Source organism: Anabrus simplex, chromosome 7 (genome assembly GCF_040414725.1).
Source record: "Anabrus simplex isolate iqAnaSimp1 chromosome 7, ASM4041472v1, whole genome shotgun sequence".
NCBI classification, from domain to species: Eukaryota; Metazoa; Arthropoda; class Insecta; order Orthoptera; family Tettigoniidae; genus Anabrus; species Anabrus simplex.
In genome coordinates, this window is record NC_090271.1 from 291,324,901 (window position 1) to 291,345,249 (window position 20,349).

The 20,349-nt window shown below is 38.2% G+C and overlaps 1 protein-coding gene across 2 annotated transcripts in view; it reads right to left on the reverse strand.

The window, feature by feature from the left end:
* LOC136877579 (FMR1-interacting protein NUFIP1) overlaps positions 1 to 20,349 on the reverse strand; it is a 295,598-nt gene that overhangs the window by 33,377 nt on the left and 241,872 nt on the right. For both annotated transcript variants that reach the window (XM_067151735.2, XM_067151734.2), the window contains one exon: positions 10,240 to 10,428. In XM_067151735.2, the coding sequence (XP_067007836.2) occupies positions 10,240 to 10,428 (189 nt within the window). The remainder of the gene's footprint in view (positions 1 to 10,239; positions 10,429 to 20,349) is intronic.

The window sequence follows — 20,349 nt, forward strand, 5'->3', positions numbered from 1 at the left end:
TACATTATAACATGAAGAAGGCTAATAACTTTCTCTCCCCTCTCCAGTAGATGAAGGAAGTATCCACAACGCTCCCCTCTCTCCGCCCCTACTTCCCATCCCCTCTCCATAGTACATTATGCTATATTATAACATGGAGAAGGAATTAACCTCCTCTCCAATAGGAAGGATCCACAATGTTGCACTCGCTCCTCCCCTCTCTGCAGAACAGTATGCTATACCCAAAACTTTCCACTAGCTTCTCCATGACCACAGTCCTGAAATAGTGTTTGGAGACAATGGACTAAGCTTTGGCAGTCTAGAAAAGTACAGAAGTATTTCATTATGTTAATACGGTGATGGTTGAATATTTGTACAAGCATTATTTGTTAATACTTGTTCATATTATCACTTAACTCGCTATCATTGACAAGTGCATGCAATGTAAACGATACTGTACATATATACGCACAATGTAAGTGATTAGATAGAATCTGAGGATGTTTTTGCAGAACGAAACACACATTGTTCCTAGCATAATAGTGCGTATTTTTTTTACGTGCATGTTTATAGTGTCATAATTTATATTGAAATTTTTGTGTGTTTGACAGACTAGAAAGTTTTTATGTTACATTTTACTAAGTCGACACTGGACAGTATGGCATCCTTCTGGCCTCAATTAACCCGTAGAGCGGGGCTTGCGTCTCCATCCGCACTTCAAACTCTGCGCTAGGGTGGGCGATGCGGCTCCAGACGCGGGACTGTTTTTATTTTTTTTCTTATTTTCAATATTAGGCGCGAGCCTTGAAACTTTCCTCACATGCTTGGGAAGGTGCTGCCATCTTGACGATTTTTTTCGAACTACGTAGTAAGAACGGTATTGCGACAGGGAATCCCCTTTCTGTTTCGTTCGTATTTGTTCAGTGCAAAAATCGCTTAAGCGCCGCATCACATTCAGCCCGTGCATTCGTCAGTAGGCCGCATGACTGGCCCTGCGCTGTACTAAGTTCACGATAAATAGAAGCTTCAGTGTGTTCCTTTTGCGTTTTTGAAATGTTTATTTTGTTTTATATCATAATACATAATACAGGATATTCCAAGTGATTGTACTATTCGTGATATCCTTGAAAATAGCGAAGATGAAAGTTGTAGTGACTTCAGCTCGGAAAGTGACGATGAATCTCCGTTATTAGTAAATATTCCAGGAAGTAGCTTTTCTAGTAGTGTTCCAAGACCGGTTCAATCGGTGCGGAGTTCGAGTTCCAGTGAAAGCAGTGAAACTGAAACTGCGAATGACGGTAATCCTGCTGCTGTACAGGGTGAATGGGATGTGCGGGGTTGTAAGCGAGCAAGATTTCAAACAAATTACAATGCTGGAATTCAGGGTGAACTTTTGGATAAGAAACAGCCCGAAGAAATTTACAAATTTTTTATAGATGACGGACTTTGTGATCTTATTGCACAGTAAACAAATCTGTATGCTCAGCAAATAATTACCTCAAATTCGTTGATGGCAAAAGTGAAAAGAAGAAGTCGTGAGAGAGACTGGGTACCCACTAAGAAAAATGAAATAAAACTCTTTTTAGGAATCTTATTACTGCAGGGTATTGTTCAGAAGCCGAAATTAGTCCATTACTTTTCTCGTAATAAACTGTTAGCTACTCCTGTATTTTATGAAATTATGTCTGAGAAACGATTTTTCCTTTTACTTAAATTTTTGCATTTTGCGGACAATGAAGCATATAATAGACAGGTTCACCCCAAATTGTATAAAGTGAAGCCAGTTCTAGACGACCTATTATCAAAATTCAGAACTGCATATACTCCAGACGATCGCCTATCTATCGATGAGAGCCTGTTATTGTGGAAAGGTAGACTGGGATGGAAGGTATACATACCGAAGAAACGGTCGCGCTTTGGTATGGAATCTTATAAGTTATGTGAAGCTAAATCTGGGTATGTGTGGAACCTCCTATGGTATACGGGGAAGGAAACTGATCTGGTAAACGAAGTTTGTGGAATAGATATTTCTGAGTACACTAAGCCTTCCAAAGTTGTATTTACACTGGCCGAAGGTCTGCTGAATAAAGGTTATCTAATAGCTGTGGATAATTACTACAGTAGTCCGGAGCTATTTGACCTGCTCAATGACCTTCAGACAGATGCTGTAGGCACCGTAAGACCGAACAGGAAAAATCTCCCGAAAGATGTTATGGGGAAGAAACTAAAAAAGGGGGAAGTTGCGTTTGCTTATCGTAACAAACTCATTGCTCTGAAGTGGAGAGACAAGAGGGATGTGTGTATGCTAAGTAGCATACATGATGCCGAAATGCACACTGTGAAAAACAGGAAAGGGGACACAGTAGAAAAGCCTGTCATGTGTATAGATTACAATGACTCAATGGGTGGGGTCGATTTATCTGATCAGTGTATGGTCCCGTAGAGTACAGCCCGAAAGCGAATCAAGAAATTCTACCAAAAGATTTTCAGGCACTTGTTGGACATAACAATGTTCAATTCCTTCGTTATTTATCAAAAACATGGAGGAAAATTCACTCACTTACAATTTCGTATGCACGTTATCCAGAAGCTTTTTGACAAGTATGATAAATCAATCCCTGCTGAAGCCCAGCCAGTCAGATCAGTAGTGTCACTGTCAAATGACCCTTCGGATCGATTCTCGGGAAGGCACTTCCCGGATTTCAATGCCCCTTCAAAGACGAAACCCATTGCAAGCAAGAGATGTGTTGTTTACAATGCAAATAATAAAAGAAAGGAGACACAGCACTGCTGCAAAATCTGCGATGTAGCTCTGTGCCCGGCTCCTTGTTTTGGAGTGTACCACACAGCTAAAATGTGAACTGAGAGGCGTCCATTGAACGTGTATTGTGAATAGTGTCCCTAATTGTGTAAACTCGTGTGTGTGCGTGCGTGTAGACAGTGACGGCGACTAGCGGATAAAGAAATTAGAAACAAAAGGGTAGGACCTACATTTGAACTGCGAATTTAATTTCTTTTTTATACGGCTAAAATGCAATAAAAATGTTATTTTCCCCCAAAATGTGGAGGAGCACTACCCCTAACCGCTAACCCCCTCCTCCCCCATTGTCACCGCCACTGCGTGTGTGGATATATAGACTAGTTAAAATCTATGAGTGAAATTAGTGACTCGGCAGTTTCATATCCAGAACAAGAGAAGAAAGTAGATATTCGGTGAGTACATTTTTCTCTGATCATTTTTATATCCTTCAATAGTGTAATAATAGTAAAGTATAACAATATATTATAGTGCTTGTGGGACTACAATGACAGTTTGATTCATAAATGTTTACTGCTTATGTACAAGTTTCAGAAAGTAATTATTACAATGCCCATAAGAGAAAAAACGAGAAATATGAGACTTATGCCTTTGTTGCATTAAAAACGTAGTGCTTAAAAATCATTCTTTATCGTGAATATGCGGTGCAGTATCGAAATTAATGTGTCTTATTGTCACAATATACAAGTAATATTAGATAGATACATGTCGGGTTGCATAAATCCAAGTATTTAAAAAAATAAATAATTATGAAAACACCTCCCCACCGTAGTGTGTAAAGAGGAAGAGCTCGCTCCCCACTTAACGGGTTAAGGTACAGCTCCAGCATCTGTCTGATGTGACAATGGAAAAACCATGGAAAATCAGCTGATTTGCTATTTGCTTTACATCGCACCGACACAGATAGGTCTTATGGCGACGATGGAATAGGAAAAGTCTAGGAATGGGAAGGAAGCGGACGTGGCCTTAATTAACCCTAGTACTGCTGCAGGATTTTACCACAAATGCTGAGGGTAAAGTTACTGCATTACATACATTTAAAAAGAAAATATTTGTAGCCACAAATAAGTCATAATATACATGTATTGTATACCACTTTAAAGCTTAGAAGTAGCACTAAATGTTGATGCAAGAGACAAAAAGATTAATAATAATGGGTAATACTGTGAAAAATATATAAAAAAGTTTTACTAATTACAAAAATGTTTAAAAATCCTGGCCTAGAAGTGGCTGAAATAATTGGTTGATGTGACTGAAAATATTATTTATGTAATTTGTGCACTATAAGCTTATGATGGAGATCCATAACATTAATTTAAGCCATTAACATGAACAAAAGAGGTCAGAGACTTTTAGAATTTTGTGAACAGCATGACATGGTTATAACAAACACATTCTTTGAAGTACCTGTCCGAAGAAGATACACATGGAAAGCACCTGGAGATAATGCACGATATCAGATTGATTATATATTAGTCAGACAGCAATATTGAAACCAGATTAAATCCAGCCATAGCTATCCAGGACCTGATGTGGACAGCGACCACAATCTTGTAATAGCCAAGTGTGACATTAAGCTAAAGAATATGAAATTGACCCAGCACAAATGGAACACACAAAGTTCAAAGAACAATGGCATACAAAATGCATACAAAATGAAAACTAATCAGTTAGCAGAGACTTTTCATGACAGTGCAAAATGGGAGGAAATAAGGAATGGTATAACTGAAGCTGCTGAGGAAGTGCTGGGAAGAAGACAGTTACAGCCGAGGAAGCCATGGATGACTGATGAAATCATAAACCTTATTCGCGAAAGGAATAAGGAAAGGAGAGTAGGGAATGAAGAACGGTGCAAAGAAATTAGAATTCAGATCACAACAAAGTGTCACGAAGCAAAGGAGAACTGGATGAAGGAGACAAGCGAGATTATAGAAAAGGACATGATCAGAGGACAGGTGGAAAAGGCATATTTCAGTATCAGAACCCTACAACACAAACCAAAAAGCAGAAGCTCCATAGTCAGAGATAAAATGGGAAACCTCCTGTTCAACACCGAAGAAATCTGTGAACGTTGGAAAGAATACACTGAAGACCTGTACCAACGAAATGATGTAAATAATACAACCAGCTACATTGAAAAAGAACACGAGATAGACAAATGCAGAAAGGGTCCCTCAAATGCAGCACTACACAGTCTCCAGGAAAAGAAAACACCTAGTCCAGATAACATTCCAGCAGAACTTCTGAAACACTTGGGTGACAATATGAAACGTTACCTTTTTCAGCTGGTGTCACATTGCTACGAGAATGGCATAGTTCCACCTGACTTTAGTAAAACCAGAACTGTTGCAATACCAAAAAAGAGGAATGTCACAGACTGTTCAGATTATCGAACTGTCACTCTCCTGTCTCATGCTTCAAAAATACTGCTCAACATCATCAAGAATAAAATTAAAGGGAAGTTAGAACACTATATCAATAATGACCAGGTTTGATTCGATCAGGGAGGGGTACTAGGGAAGCAATTCTGGCATTACATTTAATTCTGGAGAGAAGAATTGAGATGAATAGGAAAGTACACATGACCTTTGTCGACTTAGAGAAAGCTTTTGATCGAGAAGACTGGGAACAACTTTTCCTTACCATGAAAAAAGCAGGAATTTATTGGAAGGATAAACACCTCATACTAAATTTATACAGAATGCAGAACACTGATTTAGAAATCCGTGGGACAAAGAAAAATGCCAAAATAAGAAGAGTAGTTAGGCAAGGATGTCCACTGTCTCCGTATCTCTTCAATATGTTCATTGAAGAAGCCATCACAGTCATGAAGGAGAAAATAACGGGGATCAAAATTAATGGCAAACGGGTACACTCTATAAGATTTGCTGATGATATTGCCATACTAGCAGAAACAGGTATAAGTATGCAGAGAATGATCAACATATTAGCAGAAACTTTAGGCAAATGGAACCTCAAAATTAATACAAGGAAAACAAAAACCATGACAATATGTAAAGACAAGAAAATACCTATAACACACTTCAAAATTGGCCCTGATAAAATAGAACAAGTGAAACAATTTTGCTACCTAGGAACCCTGATCACGAGTGATCGGAGCATATCAGAAGTCACGAAGAGAATAGCCATGGCAAAGAGAGCATTCCAAGATAAAAAGCATCTGCTGGCCAACAAACATACAGATATTCAAACTCGGAAGGCCTTTGCAAAAACCTTTTTTATGGAGCGTGCTTCTGTATGGCTGCAAAAGCTGGACGTTAGGAATGCAACAAAAGAAAAACTAGAGGGAACTGAAATGTGGATTTGGAGAAGAATGCAGATGAGAAGTTGGACTGAAATGAAGAGCAATACTGAAGTCCTTAGAGAGATAGGAGAAGAACGGAATCTAATAACTGAAATTGAAAAACTGAAAATAAAATTTATTGGTCACACTCTGCGACATGAGGAGTTCCTTTGTACTATCAATGAAGGAAGAATTGCTGGAAAAAAGAGAAAGAGGACGACCCAGAGTGTCTTACTTCAAGAACCTGCTCCTGAGGATGAAGTGCAAGACCTACGCTGAATCGAAAAGACTGGCCCAAGATAGACAACTATGGCTGCAGCGACAAGGCTTAGCCTTTAGAATATGATGATGATGATGATGATGATGATTTCCCTTTTGAAAAAATAAAAGATTTATCTCAACATTTTCAGAAATACCAGCATGGTAGACTAAAGTCTTCACACCCTTCTCTTTTTGGTGTTGTGATCCAAGTCCTTGTAACAGTTCACACATACACCAACATCACATCCAAAGCAGTCATAGTTGGACCTTTTCACTTTTTTATTTCCAGGGGAATTGCATACAACACACCTGCGTTGACGATTATTGGGAAGTTTCTCTATAGTGTGAAAGGTATTGCCGGAAGCTGGCATGTTTTGAACTTCTTCAGCACCACAGAGAGATTCCACAATGTTCACAATAAAGTCATACCTTGATATTAGTTTATCTTCATTGGATGGCCATGTCAACAACATGAAAAAATTTTTTTTTACCAGTTCCCATGACTAGTTCGTTCAGCTGACACATGATCAATTTTCTGATCAGACACATCAATGCCCCTCATCCCCTTCGTATACTCTGTCACTACAACTGGCATAACAATTTCCCTCCCCTTCGAAGATCTACGTTTCATCTTGTCATTGATAACTGGGCATGCAGTAGAGAGAACTGATAATTTTTTCTGAGACTTTTTCTCTCTCCCTGCAGTGAACAGCAAAGGGCCACTTCTTTTGTATACAGTTTGATCAGGCTCTAATTTTAAAGAGTTTATTCTGGAGGAAGATTTTTTCTATTACTGCAAACAGTACTGGTAAAAAGAGCGTTCTTTTCCCAAAGAGCTAATGCCAGGTCAACAGGAGTATACCAGTTGTCTACAACAATATGGTATCCCTTCCCAAATGTTACCTCTACTACAGTGGTAACACCAAAACAAGGCACAAACACAGTTAAAAGGGGAAGGTAAGAGTAAACTACACAAAGTAAGAAATCACTACACACTCGGAAAAAACAGTAGCTGGCATTACGCGGATCTCCAACAAAACATGCACGTAAATATCAGTAGGGCCAACTAGTGAACAACAAATCGGGAAGATGAAAAAGGCTGGAAACCTACCAAAGGCATGGACATGGCTTGATAGCGGATTCCGAAAATAAATCGCCGTGATCCTTGGTTTTGAAAAATATTATTTACAAAATAATTTTACAAATACATTCCAAATACGATTCCAAGTTACGAGCTATAAGTTCAGTGATATACATAGCTGATTTCGTGGCAGTATAAATTCAAATTTCAAATCAACTATACATCTAGTTACCAATGCAGCTGTACAGTGCAATTTACAGTGATGTGAAAAATGTTATCCAAAACCTAGCGTACCTAAAGTGATACAGAATTACCAGAGGCAAACCCCAAGGGAAATAATATTGAACTACATTCTACATATTTTAGTGAAACAAGAAATGGGAATTCCTCTGAAACGAACAGGTAAGCCCAGATGAAAAACTAAGGCGTCATAAGTAACTAATTTGGTGAATCTAGGCGAGGTTAGGGCAGACTCCTGTATGAAAAGCAAATCGTAACATTATGGAAATTTTAGCAGGAACGCAATTCAAGAGTGCTTACCCGAGGAGAGTGCCATCCCGGAAACCGGGGGATGTCAACCATATAGGCTGCTCGCAGACAGATAGACCAAGACTGACAGAATTCAGGATACAGAATTCATTCGAACACTGCCTCGCTCACTATATATAGGAAATTCCGGCCTTGGAGGCAGCCAATCAGCGTGCACGAGTTCTCTATCGCCACCTAGACTCACCAATCACAACCTTACTTTCGATCGCGAACTTTGACTAACATTCTAGAATACGCCTGATCGCGAATGTCGTATTTCCAGAACAGTCAGAAATATTTTCTAGAATACACTACAAACGAAGTAACACACCCTGTACAAAAGTTATGAAACTTTCTGGATCTTTCCAGGAACTATAGAACAGAATTCTACTATTTACAAATGCCTATGTTACAATATTATACAGTACAGGTTAAGTCATTAAAAATAAAACATCATATTGTATTTTACAAATAAGGTCTCAAAAAAAACTACATTCCACTCGCACTACATAGTTCACTTGTAACACCAAATATATTTCCAATACTGTTCAGTAAACTGAAAATTACATCATACCCCAATCCTTTACCACTTGGTGCAGTACCTCCAGACTTTACAGGTGAATAAACACTGAACTGCATTGTATATGAGGAAACTGGTTCACACACTTTGAAAAGTTTAATTCCCCACTGGTGGTGATGCTTGTTTGGCAGATACTGAATCAGATGACTTCTGTTTTTAGTACCAACTAATGTCTCATCAATACTGAGTGTTTTCCCTGGAACATAGTGATTTTTAAAACAAGAGTTGAAGTAGTCAATGGCTGGCCTAACCTTGAAGAGGGGATCATAGTCCGGGTCACCTGGTTTCTTGCTGTATGTGTTGTCCACGATATGGAAAAATCTGTTTATTAATAAGAAAGTATCCCTTGCCATCACTTTTCTAAAGAAGGGTGTGCCTTGACTAGGGTGCTGAGTTGACCAATAACTTGACAGGTTCTTTTTCTTCACAAGACCCATATTTATGATCAGGCCAAAAAACCGTTTTAAATCTGTCATCGCAACACCACCATCTGGCCATAGACGAAGTCGACTGTGCTTCTGTAGAAAACCTAACTTATGAATGTATTGTCTGGCATAATGATTAGTCTCTTGCACCAATAATCTCCAGAACCCAAGGTTAAAAAACAGATAGAAGTACAAGATTGGGGACTGCATTACAGGGAGGCATATTTCTGGGTCCTGGGTGGTGAACAGTAAATGAGACACTTTTTCCGGGGAATTAATTTTCTGGAGTTTCCACATCACACCAATTTACACTCACACCTTCAATGCTTACATTACCAGTCGCCTGAAAACCTGTTGTAGAACCTGGAAGCTCATCAACATACATGTCACTGGATTTTGTGACACCTGTGAAAATCTACCCACTTCATTCACAATTTCATTTTCAAATTCGTCGTCTGATGAACTCTCCACATTATCCTCCACACAATAATTATCATCACTATCTGTATCATCATAAATAAGTCTTTCAATTTCATTATTGTCAACATAAACAGATGCCATGTTGCTTAAATGATAACTTCAAGTGTAAAGATAAAATAGTGTCTACCTTACAAACAAATGATATTTGTGACTCACAAATAGTTTCAAAAGAAAGATAAACCTTCCAACTAGCAGGTAAAAATACAACTCCTGCCATCTCTTGAGATTCTTACGAACTACGACGATTTTCTCGCCGTCTGCCAGACAGACGATCGCAGTTGAGAAACAGTCACACCGTCTGTCAGACAGATGGTCCTCAGTTCTTGGGTTAAGGTAGAGTCCCAGCGTTTGCCTGGTGTGAAAATGGGAAACCACGGAAAACCATATTTAGGGCTGCCGACAGTGGGGTTCAAACCCACTATCTCCCGGATGCAAGCTCACAGCTGTGCGCCCCTAACCGCACGGCCAACTCATCCGGTAAACCAGCTGGAGGACTGCCGATTGTAGGGTTCAAATCCACCACCTTTCAAATGAAAGGTAAAGCTACATGGCCTGAACTGCACAGCCAATTCACTCCATTCATTCATTTAATTTGTTTTTTTAAATTTGTCTACCTCCATATAGCAGAGAACCAATTTTAGGCCTATAAATCAATTTCTCCAACTTAGGATCACTGAAAATGTTTGGGTCAAATTATATGTCTCCTTGAATCTCTAATTCTCAATAATAGTCGATACAACACCTTCTATTTGTAATCGTTACCAACAGTAAAGAAAGAGTTACCTTCAGAAGCAGACAGGTCAGATCCATACTGGGCCATGAGTGAGTTAAGAACACTGCTGAAAGTGGTAGGGACAACATAGTTGGTCACTGGAACACTCGGAGTATCCCATTCCCCATCACTGAAGTCATCCTGAGATATGACTGAAGGTTTCTCATCTTCTTCCTGAGGCTCCTCCTCTAAGAAGGCAGCTGCACAAAAATAATCACAGGGATTCATTACTTAAAATTACCACCCCTTAAAAACATCAACTATAGGTATAAATTTATTGAACAAATCAACAACATCCTGCAATTACAGGTTGCCACAATTGATAAAGTACAGTACATCAGGATATAGAAATGTTATCTTACAGAAGTATAGTGGTAGAATGGTTTCAAATTAAGAAGTTCCGAACAAGCGAAATCTCAGAATGTTAACAGATCCATGTATGGTGGCGGTAACTAAGCTTTCAGTGCTGTTCATCGGCAACTCAAACTTCTTCCAGCATTCCATAAACGTGCCATAAGCCATTCAGACGATAACTGTGATTTCATTGAGCTGGTACTTATTTTTGTGGAATGGTATGGTGGGCGCATAAATGTTCTGTTTCTCAACGTGGACTTCAACAGGCTGGCCAACATGGTGCCCGAATCAAATGGTCGGATCGATACTGAAGCCTTTCTTGTCATTATCTTTAAAGGCAATAATGTCAGTCAGTCTCATAATGTCTGTCATAGACAAACCATGTCCGGCTCCATAGCTAAATGGTTAGCGTGCTGGCCTTTGGTCACTGGGGTCCGGGGTTTCATTCCCGGCAGGGTTAGGAATTTTAACCAACATTGGTTAATTCTGCTGGCACGGGGTCTGAGTGTATATGTCGTCTTCATCATCATTTCATCCTCATCACGACGTGCAGGTCGCCTACGGGAGTCAAATCAAAAGACCTGCACCTGGCGAGCCGAACATGTCCTTGGGCATTTCCAGCACTAAAAGTAATACGCCATTTCATTCTTTTTTTTTTTTTTTAATAGACAAACCATGAAATTCTTCCTGTACATAGAAGTTTTTACTGCAAAGTTCTTCTGCAATCAAAGATCTTATCCTGTGGTGATGAGAGTTTCTAAGTACTTCGCCATAGGGGTAAGAACCTAGAATGTGCGGCAGTGTTTCTTTTCCTCTGACACATGTCACTGCTTGGGAAAAGTGTCATCAGTCAATTTCCCTCATTTATTTATTTGTTTTAAGTGTGTTTCGGTAAGTCATGCAGCTTGGGAAAAGAGACACAAATACGGTAAAATGGCACAAGCCAAACTGACATAATTCAATATAATGGAACCTGAGAAAAGATGCCGAAGTTGACTCGTGTCATTATTCATGTACAGATAAGAAAGCGGTTTCCACCTTGTCAATGCTATTTATTGTAAGGATTAGCTTACAGTACCGGTTTCGGCCCTAAATGGCCATCATCAGCTGAACATAAATACCTTTTACATATATGTCAAGCATTAAATGATATTGCCCTTTCTAAAGGGAGATGCCGTGAGGAAGCACCGTATCTGAGTGTGTCCAAATTGGGCATATTAAGTGTGAATTAATTATATGTTATGATTTTGGCTTTCAGGTACTTGAGTATAAAGCTGTCTTTTTTAGGACTAGAATTTGTCTGTGAAATGTAACCTAAGCTTAAATCTAAGTTACAAATACAATGAACACATTAAAATACACAGTACATATTAAAATTCATTATAATAATAAGTATAAAATACTTCATAGATTTGAATATGTCTCTTTCGTGTATCTTCATTCCCGTTTTTTAGTCCAAGGTTGTAAATAATTCAGTACTTGGGATCATAGACGATGTTGTGGTTCTCTTAAGAAATCTTATTATTTATTATTTATTTATTTATTTATTTATTTACATAGTTTACGCCCACATTGGAGCACTTAAATCAAACCCAAGTACATTTATGTTAACAAAGAATTAACTGAATATTTAGCTTGCATCATCTTCTTCCTTTCCCAAAACCTCTTCATTCTGGCTGACCTGGCTGCCCTTTCTTCATCAGATATGACATTGTTTGTGTTGTGCAGTTTTTAATGACAATCTTATTTGTTTGTTCTTGAGAATCCTTTTTTCTTCTCTATTTTCAATTTGCTTCATTGTAATATTCAGCTCTTCTAAATCATTCTGAACTTCTTTAAACCAATTATTTTTAGTTTTACTTTTCCAAAAGTAATTAAATAGTTGTTTTATTATCCTATTATCATTTAATCTAGAAAGATGACAGAAAAAGGCAATTCTTCTTTTTCTGCATTGCATTAGGCAATAATCTCCATTTATTTACTTGAATGATGTCTTCACATATATGTGTGATGAATAGCTTCCATTATTAACAAATTCCGATTGTGTAGACAGAGGTAAGTATGTACAGCTGTGAGTGGAGTCTTATTCCCGAAGTTTGGAAGCAGATGATCTCGGTCATTCGTGTTTCTAGATGTTAAGTTGTTATGGTGGCTCCTTCCTCATCTGATGTTATAATTATCTGAGAGAGAGAGAGAGAGAGAGAGAGAGAGAGAGAGTGTGTGTTGGTGTGAATGTGGACTTACTGTTGTTGTCGTGGCTGGGTTGCGTTCGATCTGAGAGCTTGGCGTGTACTACTTCGCGTTTGTCTTGAGTTTGTGTCCGCTGCTGCGAGGGGAGTCAACAGAGGGGTAGGGAGAGTTGCTGTTGTGGGAGTAGGGGTGGAGCTGGGTGTGTCGTTCGACGGTTCTATGGCGCATGTTATGTTCTGTTTGTTGATTATTTAAAGGTAGTCATTTTTTAGGGTGGGGATGGCTTTATTGAATATAATATTAGATTTTCTGTAATTTCATTTATATTGTAATTGGGATTGGCATATTGATCTAAAGATATGTAAAACTCTTCTGTTATATTGAGCAAGGGACCCCTGGGATTTACGTTTAATATTTTCATGTCATTTACGATGTTCGTATAGCTGTGTTTGTATTCTTCGATGTGCTGGCCTATTGCAGAAAAATGATTATGTTTTACAGCGTTTACGTGTTCATTGTATTGGATTGTAAAGTTTCTACCAGTGCGTCCAATATAGCTGGTCTCACAGTTGTTACATTTGATGTGGTATACTCCTGAATGATTGTACTTGTTGTTATTATTATTATTAATAATTGTCTTGGTACTATGTAAGATGTTAGTGCTATTGTGCGTGGTTTTGAATGCTATTTTTAAGTTATGTTTCTTGAAGATATTAGTTATGGGATATATGTGTGCATTGTTGAAAGTAAATAGTACGTAATCCTTCTTAGGTTTGTCGGTTTTTATCAATCTGGTTTTGGGTTGTGATTTGATTTTATGGATAACTGTGTTGACCATTTCTTTCTTGTATCCATTATTTTTAGCTATTTCATGGATTAGTTGTATTTCCTCTTTTAAGTCTTCTTTTGTTAACGGTATATTAATGGCTCTATAAATCATGCTGTAATAAGCTGCTTTTTTATGTGTATTGCAAGGGACGGAATCTATTTTAATCGCGTTCGAAGTATGTATAGGTTTTCGGTATATTTTATAGGATAAGTGGTTTTTGTGTCTAGTTATTGTTATGTCCAGATAGTTTAAGGTGTGGTTGTTTTCAGTTTCTTTAGTAAATTTTACGTAGGGGACCATAGCTTTATACTCAAGTACCTGAAAGCCAAAATCATAACCTATTATTAATTCACACTTAATATGCCCAATTTGGACATGCTCAGATACGGTGCTTCCTCACGGCATCTCCCTTCAGAAAGGGCAATATAATTTAATGTTTGACATATATGTAAAAGGTATTTATGTTCAGCTGATGATGGCCATTTAGGGCCGAAACCGGTACTGTAAGCTAATCCTTACAATAAATAGTATTGACAAGGAGGAAACCCTTTCTGATCTGTACACGTGTAATCTGTCAATACGGATATGAAACTCATAAATCAAGATTGTCATTATTCTCAAGCAGGTTTTATTTAAATGGCACTATGTTTCGTATGCAGATCTGTGCCATTAATACCCAGCAATAACATGTTTGTTGTTACAGTGTACACCGGTGAATTGACTCCAAAAGGATAAAGGTAATGTATATCTACAAGTGTGTAAATACTTAATGTGTAACATCAAGGAGAAGTTGCAGGATCCTGGAACTTGCCTCAACTTCAGGTACCACTAAGAGTTCATTTCTATTACACAAAAGTTAAAATAGGTCCATACAAATGTAGGCTTGTGAGTAGTACGATTCAGCTCAATCACACACAGTTTTAAAACAAGTTATAAAAGGATAGGCATGGCTTGATAAGTAGTGCAAATAAAATAGCCTATGTGATTTTTGAATGCTTTCAAATGAATCTAATGTAGGTAAACATGAAACAACCGCTTCATATTTTGGAATGATTTTGCACTACCCAATAACTGATGATTAAAGAGAGGAAAAACGAGAAATCATGTGGCCTGTAATCGATTTGTTGAATGAAGTCACTACAACAGCCTATAACCAACACACAGCTTACTATTCATCAAAATACTACCGGTATGATACAGTAGAACCTCGATTATACGTTCCCGGAAACTACGTTTTTCTGTATTATTCGTTCAAATTACGTGGTCCCGCGAACATACTAATTAAATCATGCTGTAAAAATCCTGCATTATCCGTTCCTCAAAGAAACAATTCCCCGGATCAACAGTCCGTCCCGTCATTGCGGTAATTTGAAGAAGTACTGTACTGTAAAAGCGATCGGCGGTGAACTTGCATAACATTTGTATCATTTAGCATTGAATTTGGGTAGTATTGTTTAGAGAATCCTCGGAAATCATAACGCAGAGAGTGCCCATGACATTTGAAAGGAGACAGAGCGCATTTCAACAGCTTTATTTGAAGACTGAACGAGTTTAGTCAAATGTTAGTATACTTGCAAAACGTCTACAGTACATTATGTCCAAGGTTAGATGCTTACTTTCTTTACTTTTTCCGAGTGTATCGCCGAACAGGTTTTCGGCATTTCCCTCAGGGCACTATATAGTCACTGGGCTTTCAGGCAGTAATCGAAACTGCTCCTTCTTAAGTAACACAAAATTAGTATTTTAATATTATCGTACACGATTATGTTATCGAGACCAGAGCAGATGTTGCACCGTACATACATACATAAAGCCATGGAAGGTTTTGGAATTGCCTATCACTGCTTTCGTCCTAATATAAGGCTGGAAATTTCACGTTTTTGTGTTAAAATATTATAAAAACTGCAGTCATTTTATTTGCATGCGTTACATTTAAAAACTTTGTATCATTTCGCACTTGTACCGAGTTGTACAGAGAGAGCGCTTTCCAACTGAGCTCAAGGTCGCGAATAATCGTAATTTCGGAACTGTTAATAACATTTTCTCTCTTTCCAACTTGATTGTGATTAGTGACGGGCAGAACTAAATGTAATGCATTTGAAAACTTGAAGATTGATACTTTCAAAACCATATTCTCAAGTACAACATAACCTTTAAAAGTCGATGTAGGCCTAATTTACGCAGTACAAGATTTCCATAAACTGACTAGGAACAGTATACCGGTGACCAAATTACAATGGAAGATTTTTTAGAAAAAACACAAAAACAAACAAACAAACAGGATTTTGCCATTGTGTAGGACGATTTTGTATCTAATGTGCTTTATTTTATTAGATTAGAGAATGAAAAACTACTTATGCGGCTCTGGTTAAGACGCAGCAGGTCGTTATGCTACTTAGTTTCCAGAATGAGTAAAAAAAAAATTAAAAAATAAGTAAATAATTGCAATGTAAAGTTTAATTTTATACCAGTTGTATAGTATCATTTGAAGTAATTCCACATACTGTATATCAGTTGACTATATTTGTAAGTAGTACAGGAGATATTATAAGTAGAATTTTGTAAACAATATAAATTTATTAAGGATGAACTGTGTGTTTAATAGAAAAAATTGTTAGCGTAAATTGTACAATATTGTATTATAGGAAAATTTTCGTCTCTTGTTAATTTAATATTCAGTGCTTGACAATAATGTATTTTAGTGTACCATTTGCCACCGAGGTAGACACCTCATTTGCAAATAAAGAGAATTTGATTTGATCTGTTGTTTGGCTCGGTGTTACGGGAATCAGATTTTTCGAAGAGTTTGGCTGATCAAAGTTGCTGAACTGAAGTTTTCAAAGGAATATGATGAAGTTTTCAGAGGAAACTGACGAAGTTTCCTCGGTAAAACTGAATGTAAAATTTTGAGATTTTTAAGTCACGTACCGGTAATTAACGTTTGAAGCCAGCCCGCGGTATAACTTGCGTGCCTCTCACCCGGAAGGCCCAGGTTCGATTACTGGCCAGTTCAGGCATTTTTACCTGGATATGAGAGCTGGTTCCAGGTTCAGTCATTCTACGATTACCTTTAACTGAGGAGGTATTTAATGGTGACATGGCGACCCTGGTTTAGAGAGCCAGGAATAACGGCCGAGAGGATTCGTCACACTGACCATGCGTCACCCCGTAATCTGCAGGCCTTCGGACCGAGGGTGGTTGCTTGGTAGACAGAAGGTCCATTGGGGCTGTAGTTTGGTTTGGTTTAGGGGCGTTTATTTATTTATTTATTTATTCACGAAGCACAAGATACAGCTACACTGAGCAAATTTCACTTGCACTGTCAAGATTATAAGTATACATATTTCATTTTTGTGATGTTTAGCCAAATTGTTGATGGTTCATTCGTTCCCGGATTTTCCATTTTCCCGTGCTGTACTTTCTTTTTTTGTGGTCCCTCCAAAAACGGAGAATCGAGGTTCCACTGTAATTGAATTTATGCGATTTATTTACATCATATATTATTTATACATACCAGGGGTGTAGCCAAGGGGAGGGTTACTGGGAATTAGAACCCCACCCCTTGGAAGTTTTACAAAAGAAAATAAACGCAAACTGACAATAAACAAGTGAAAGTCAACTCAATGTGTTGGCTCTTTTGAAACTTCCCGAGACATAATTGTAAAACCAACAGATCTCTTGAAACTATTTTCTAAGAAGCCTCAAAAGTTGTTAGATTGTAATCTGAACATACCATTCATTCCTTGTAAAACTTTTTTTTTGCTAGTGGCTTTACGTCGCACCGACACAGATAGGTCTAATGGCGATGATGGGATAGGAAAGGCCTAGAAGTTGGAAGGAAACGGCCATGGCCTTAATTAAGATACAGCCCCAGCATTTGTCTGGTGTGAAAATGGGAAACCATGGAAAACCATCTTCATGGCTGCCGATAGTGGGATTCAAACCCACTATCTCCCGGATGCAAACTCACAGCTGCGAACTGCACAGCCAACTTGCCCGGTGTGTAAAATTATTGACCTTGATCATATTGTTCTCATTCTGTATTTTAATGTAAGATTTCGTAGTGTACTGCAATCTGAATATCAACGTAATTCACTTGTACCAGTGTCCTTATAAAGATACTCATGCATGTACACAGCACACGCTCACAAGTATCTTTGTTATGTTCTATCATTATTTAGTACCTATAACCCCCAATTGGTTTATCCCGGTTATGCTTCTGATACATACAGTAGAAGTCCGCTATAGCGAGTACAGCATATAGCGAGAACTCCGCTATAACGACGATTGTTTTCTGTCCCTTCAAAATTCCTATATTAAACTGTGTATCGTCCTTCGGTTACAGCGAGAGCCCTATCACTGACGCATCCGTTATTACGAGCGATTAAGCGCGCACGGTTTTTTCCGTTACCGATATTTTTGAACCCCAGCGATGATATTGCATGCGATCGATTACCTTCGTTATCGCTTCCTGGCTATGTGCACTAGTGAGTTCTCTCGTCGACATTCGAAAGTCATGTCGGAGTCGATTAGTAATACCCGTCGAGTGCTGTTCTGTAAAGAAAATTCAAAATGAAAGAGAACATATTTTCGTAACAAATGTGTAAATAATGTGTCCGATAACGGTTCTTAAATCGTTAAAAATTAAAGGCTGACTAAACGACCGCTTAATTTTGAGGCTAAGTACTGCAATTAAGTAAGAATGGGATACACCTCAAGACATGGCAGAGTGCTTAATTGATTTTAGAGGTTAGTTTATATTTTCTCGCGTCTGGTTAAATTACGGAAAGGCTATTATGAAAATTTATAGCGAGAACGTTATCATTTCTCTACTGGAGCTTGAAGTCCGTTTTCATCATATGTATAGTACAGTTAAGTTTGGATAGGTGACGCCTTTGAATAAGAAAACTGAAAAGTTTGCAACAAAATGCGATCGATCATCTTCGGTACCGTATATTCGTAGTTTTCTCACTGTGCATTTGCGAGCTCACTCGTCGACATTCAAAGGCGATGTTGGAATTGATTAGTAATACCCGTCGACTGCTGTTCTCTAAAGAAAATTCAAAATGAAAGAGGACAACGCAGTTTTCGTAATAAATGCGTAAATAACGTGGCCGATAGCAATTGTTAACTCGTTAAAAATAATGACTTGAAGTAAACGATATCTTGATTTCAATGTTATATACGGAAATTAAGTAAGAATGCGATACACCTCAAGATATGGCAGAATACATCACTGATTTCAGAGGATATTTCATATCTTCTTGCGTGTAGTTAAATTTTGGAAAGGCTATTTACATGAAAATCTTTCGCGAGTAGGCTATGACTTCTCTACATGCGTTTCAAATATGTTTTCATGATACCGTTACGTTAGGTGACGCAGTTTAAAGAAGAAAACTTAAGTGTTTGCCACGGAAACCTCTGGAGTGATACCGTATTTCTCCGAATCCAAGACATTTTTTCCTCAGAATCTCATGCGAAAACTCAAGGGTTGTCTTGCGTTTGCGGCCTAACAGTAAGTTAATGGATACCACTGGTACTACTACGGTAACCACGCTGCTTCTTTTCCCACGCGCACAAAACTCGTTGACAAGAAACGACCGCCTCTTTACCACAGCCTACATCGCTAGCCGCGACAACCGGTTGTACAGAGTCTGTGTGTAACGTCACTGGATCTCAGAAAATAGTGAGGAGAGCATGGCGTTCTATTAGCTTCTACAAAAACGTTTCTCAAATCTGCAGAATGGCGTCAAAACATGCGAGTCTTCGAATTCTTAGAAAGGCCATGGCTACTCAGTGGCAGAGTTATAACGCGTCTATTGTACTTGACGCTTAGTAAAATTAAGTTTTATAGACGGCAGGAATATTTTCGTGACGGATAGTCGTACTGTAAAGATATGTGGAAAGTATTACCGGCAAATTTTCAACGGGTTCTAGTCGATATTATGATGCTAATTTTAAGTTAATGGTTATTAAACACTCGTAAATGTAGAATAATTGTGCAGCCGCAAGAAAATACGGCATAGGCCTAACTAAAGCCAATATTTGGCGTTAGCATGAAGACAAAGAGCTAAAAAAAATGCGTACTGTACAAAAAATGCATTCAGTGGTCCGCAATAAGGACGCTTTAAAGAAGTCGAAGATGAAATTGTGAGGTATGTGCACGAAAAACGCAAGGGCGGAATGACCATACCGTGGCGCAATAAACTCGTTCGCTGACTTTCAACGTCCACGATTAGGCCTATTCATCGCTAGTCGCTGAATTTGGCTGAACCCGGCAAGCGAGACGTGCGTGTAGTGGTAGCCGGTTATATTTGACACTGAGTAAAAGTAACAGTTTTATAGACAGCAAGAATAATTTCTTGGTGGATCGTCGTATTGTAGAGACGCATGGAATAGGTATTGCCGGCAAATTTTCAACGGGTTCTCTTCAGTATTATGATGCCAATTTTAAGTTAATGATCTTTAAACCCGCGAAAATAAAGAAAATTTTTGCAGCCGCAACAAAAAAAAAAAAAAAAAAAAAAAAAACAACAACAAAACGGCATGACGAAAGTTAATGTTCGGCGTAAAAAATAGTCTAAAAATGCGTAGGCCTACTGTACAACAAAGGCATTCATGTGATTTTACAAAGTACTTTTTGAGCCTGATTTAAATTTGTTGAAGGAAATAGTGGGGTTCATACTGGATTCGGAGAAATGTGATACTATATTTTTTCAGAATGAAATTAAACACACACTTGAAGGTA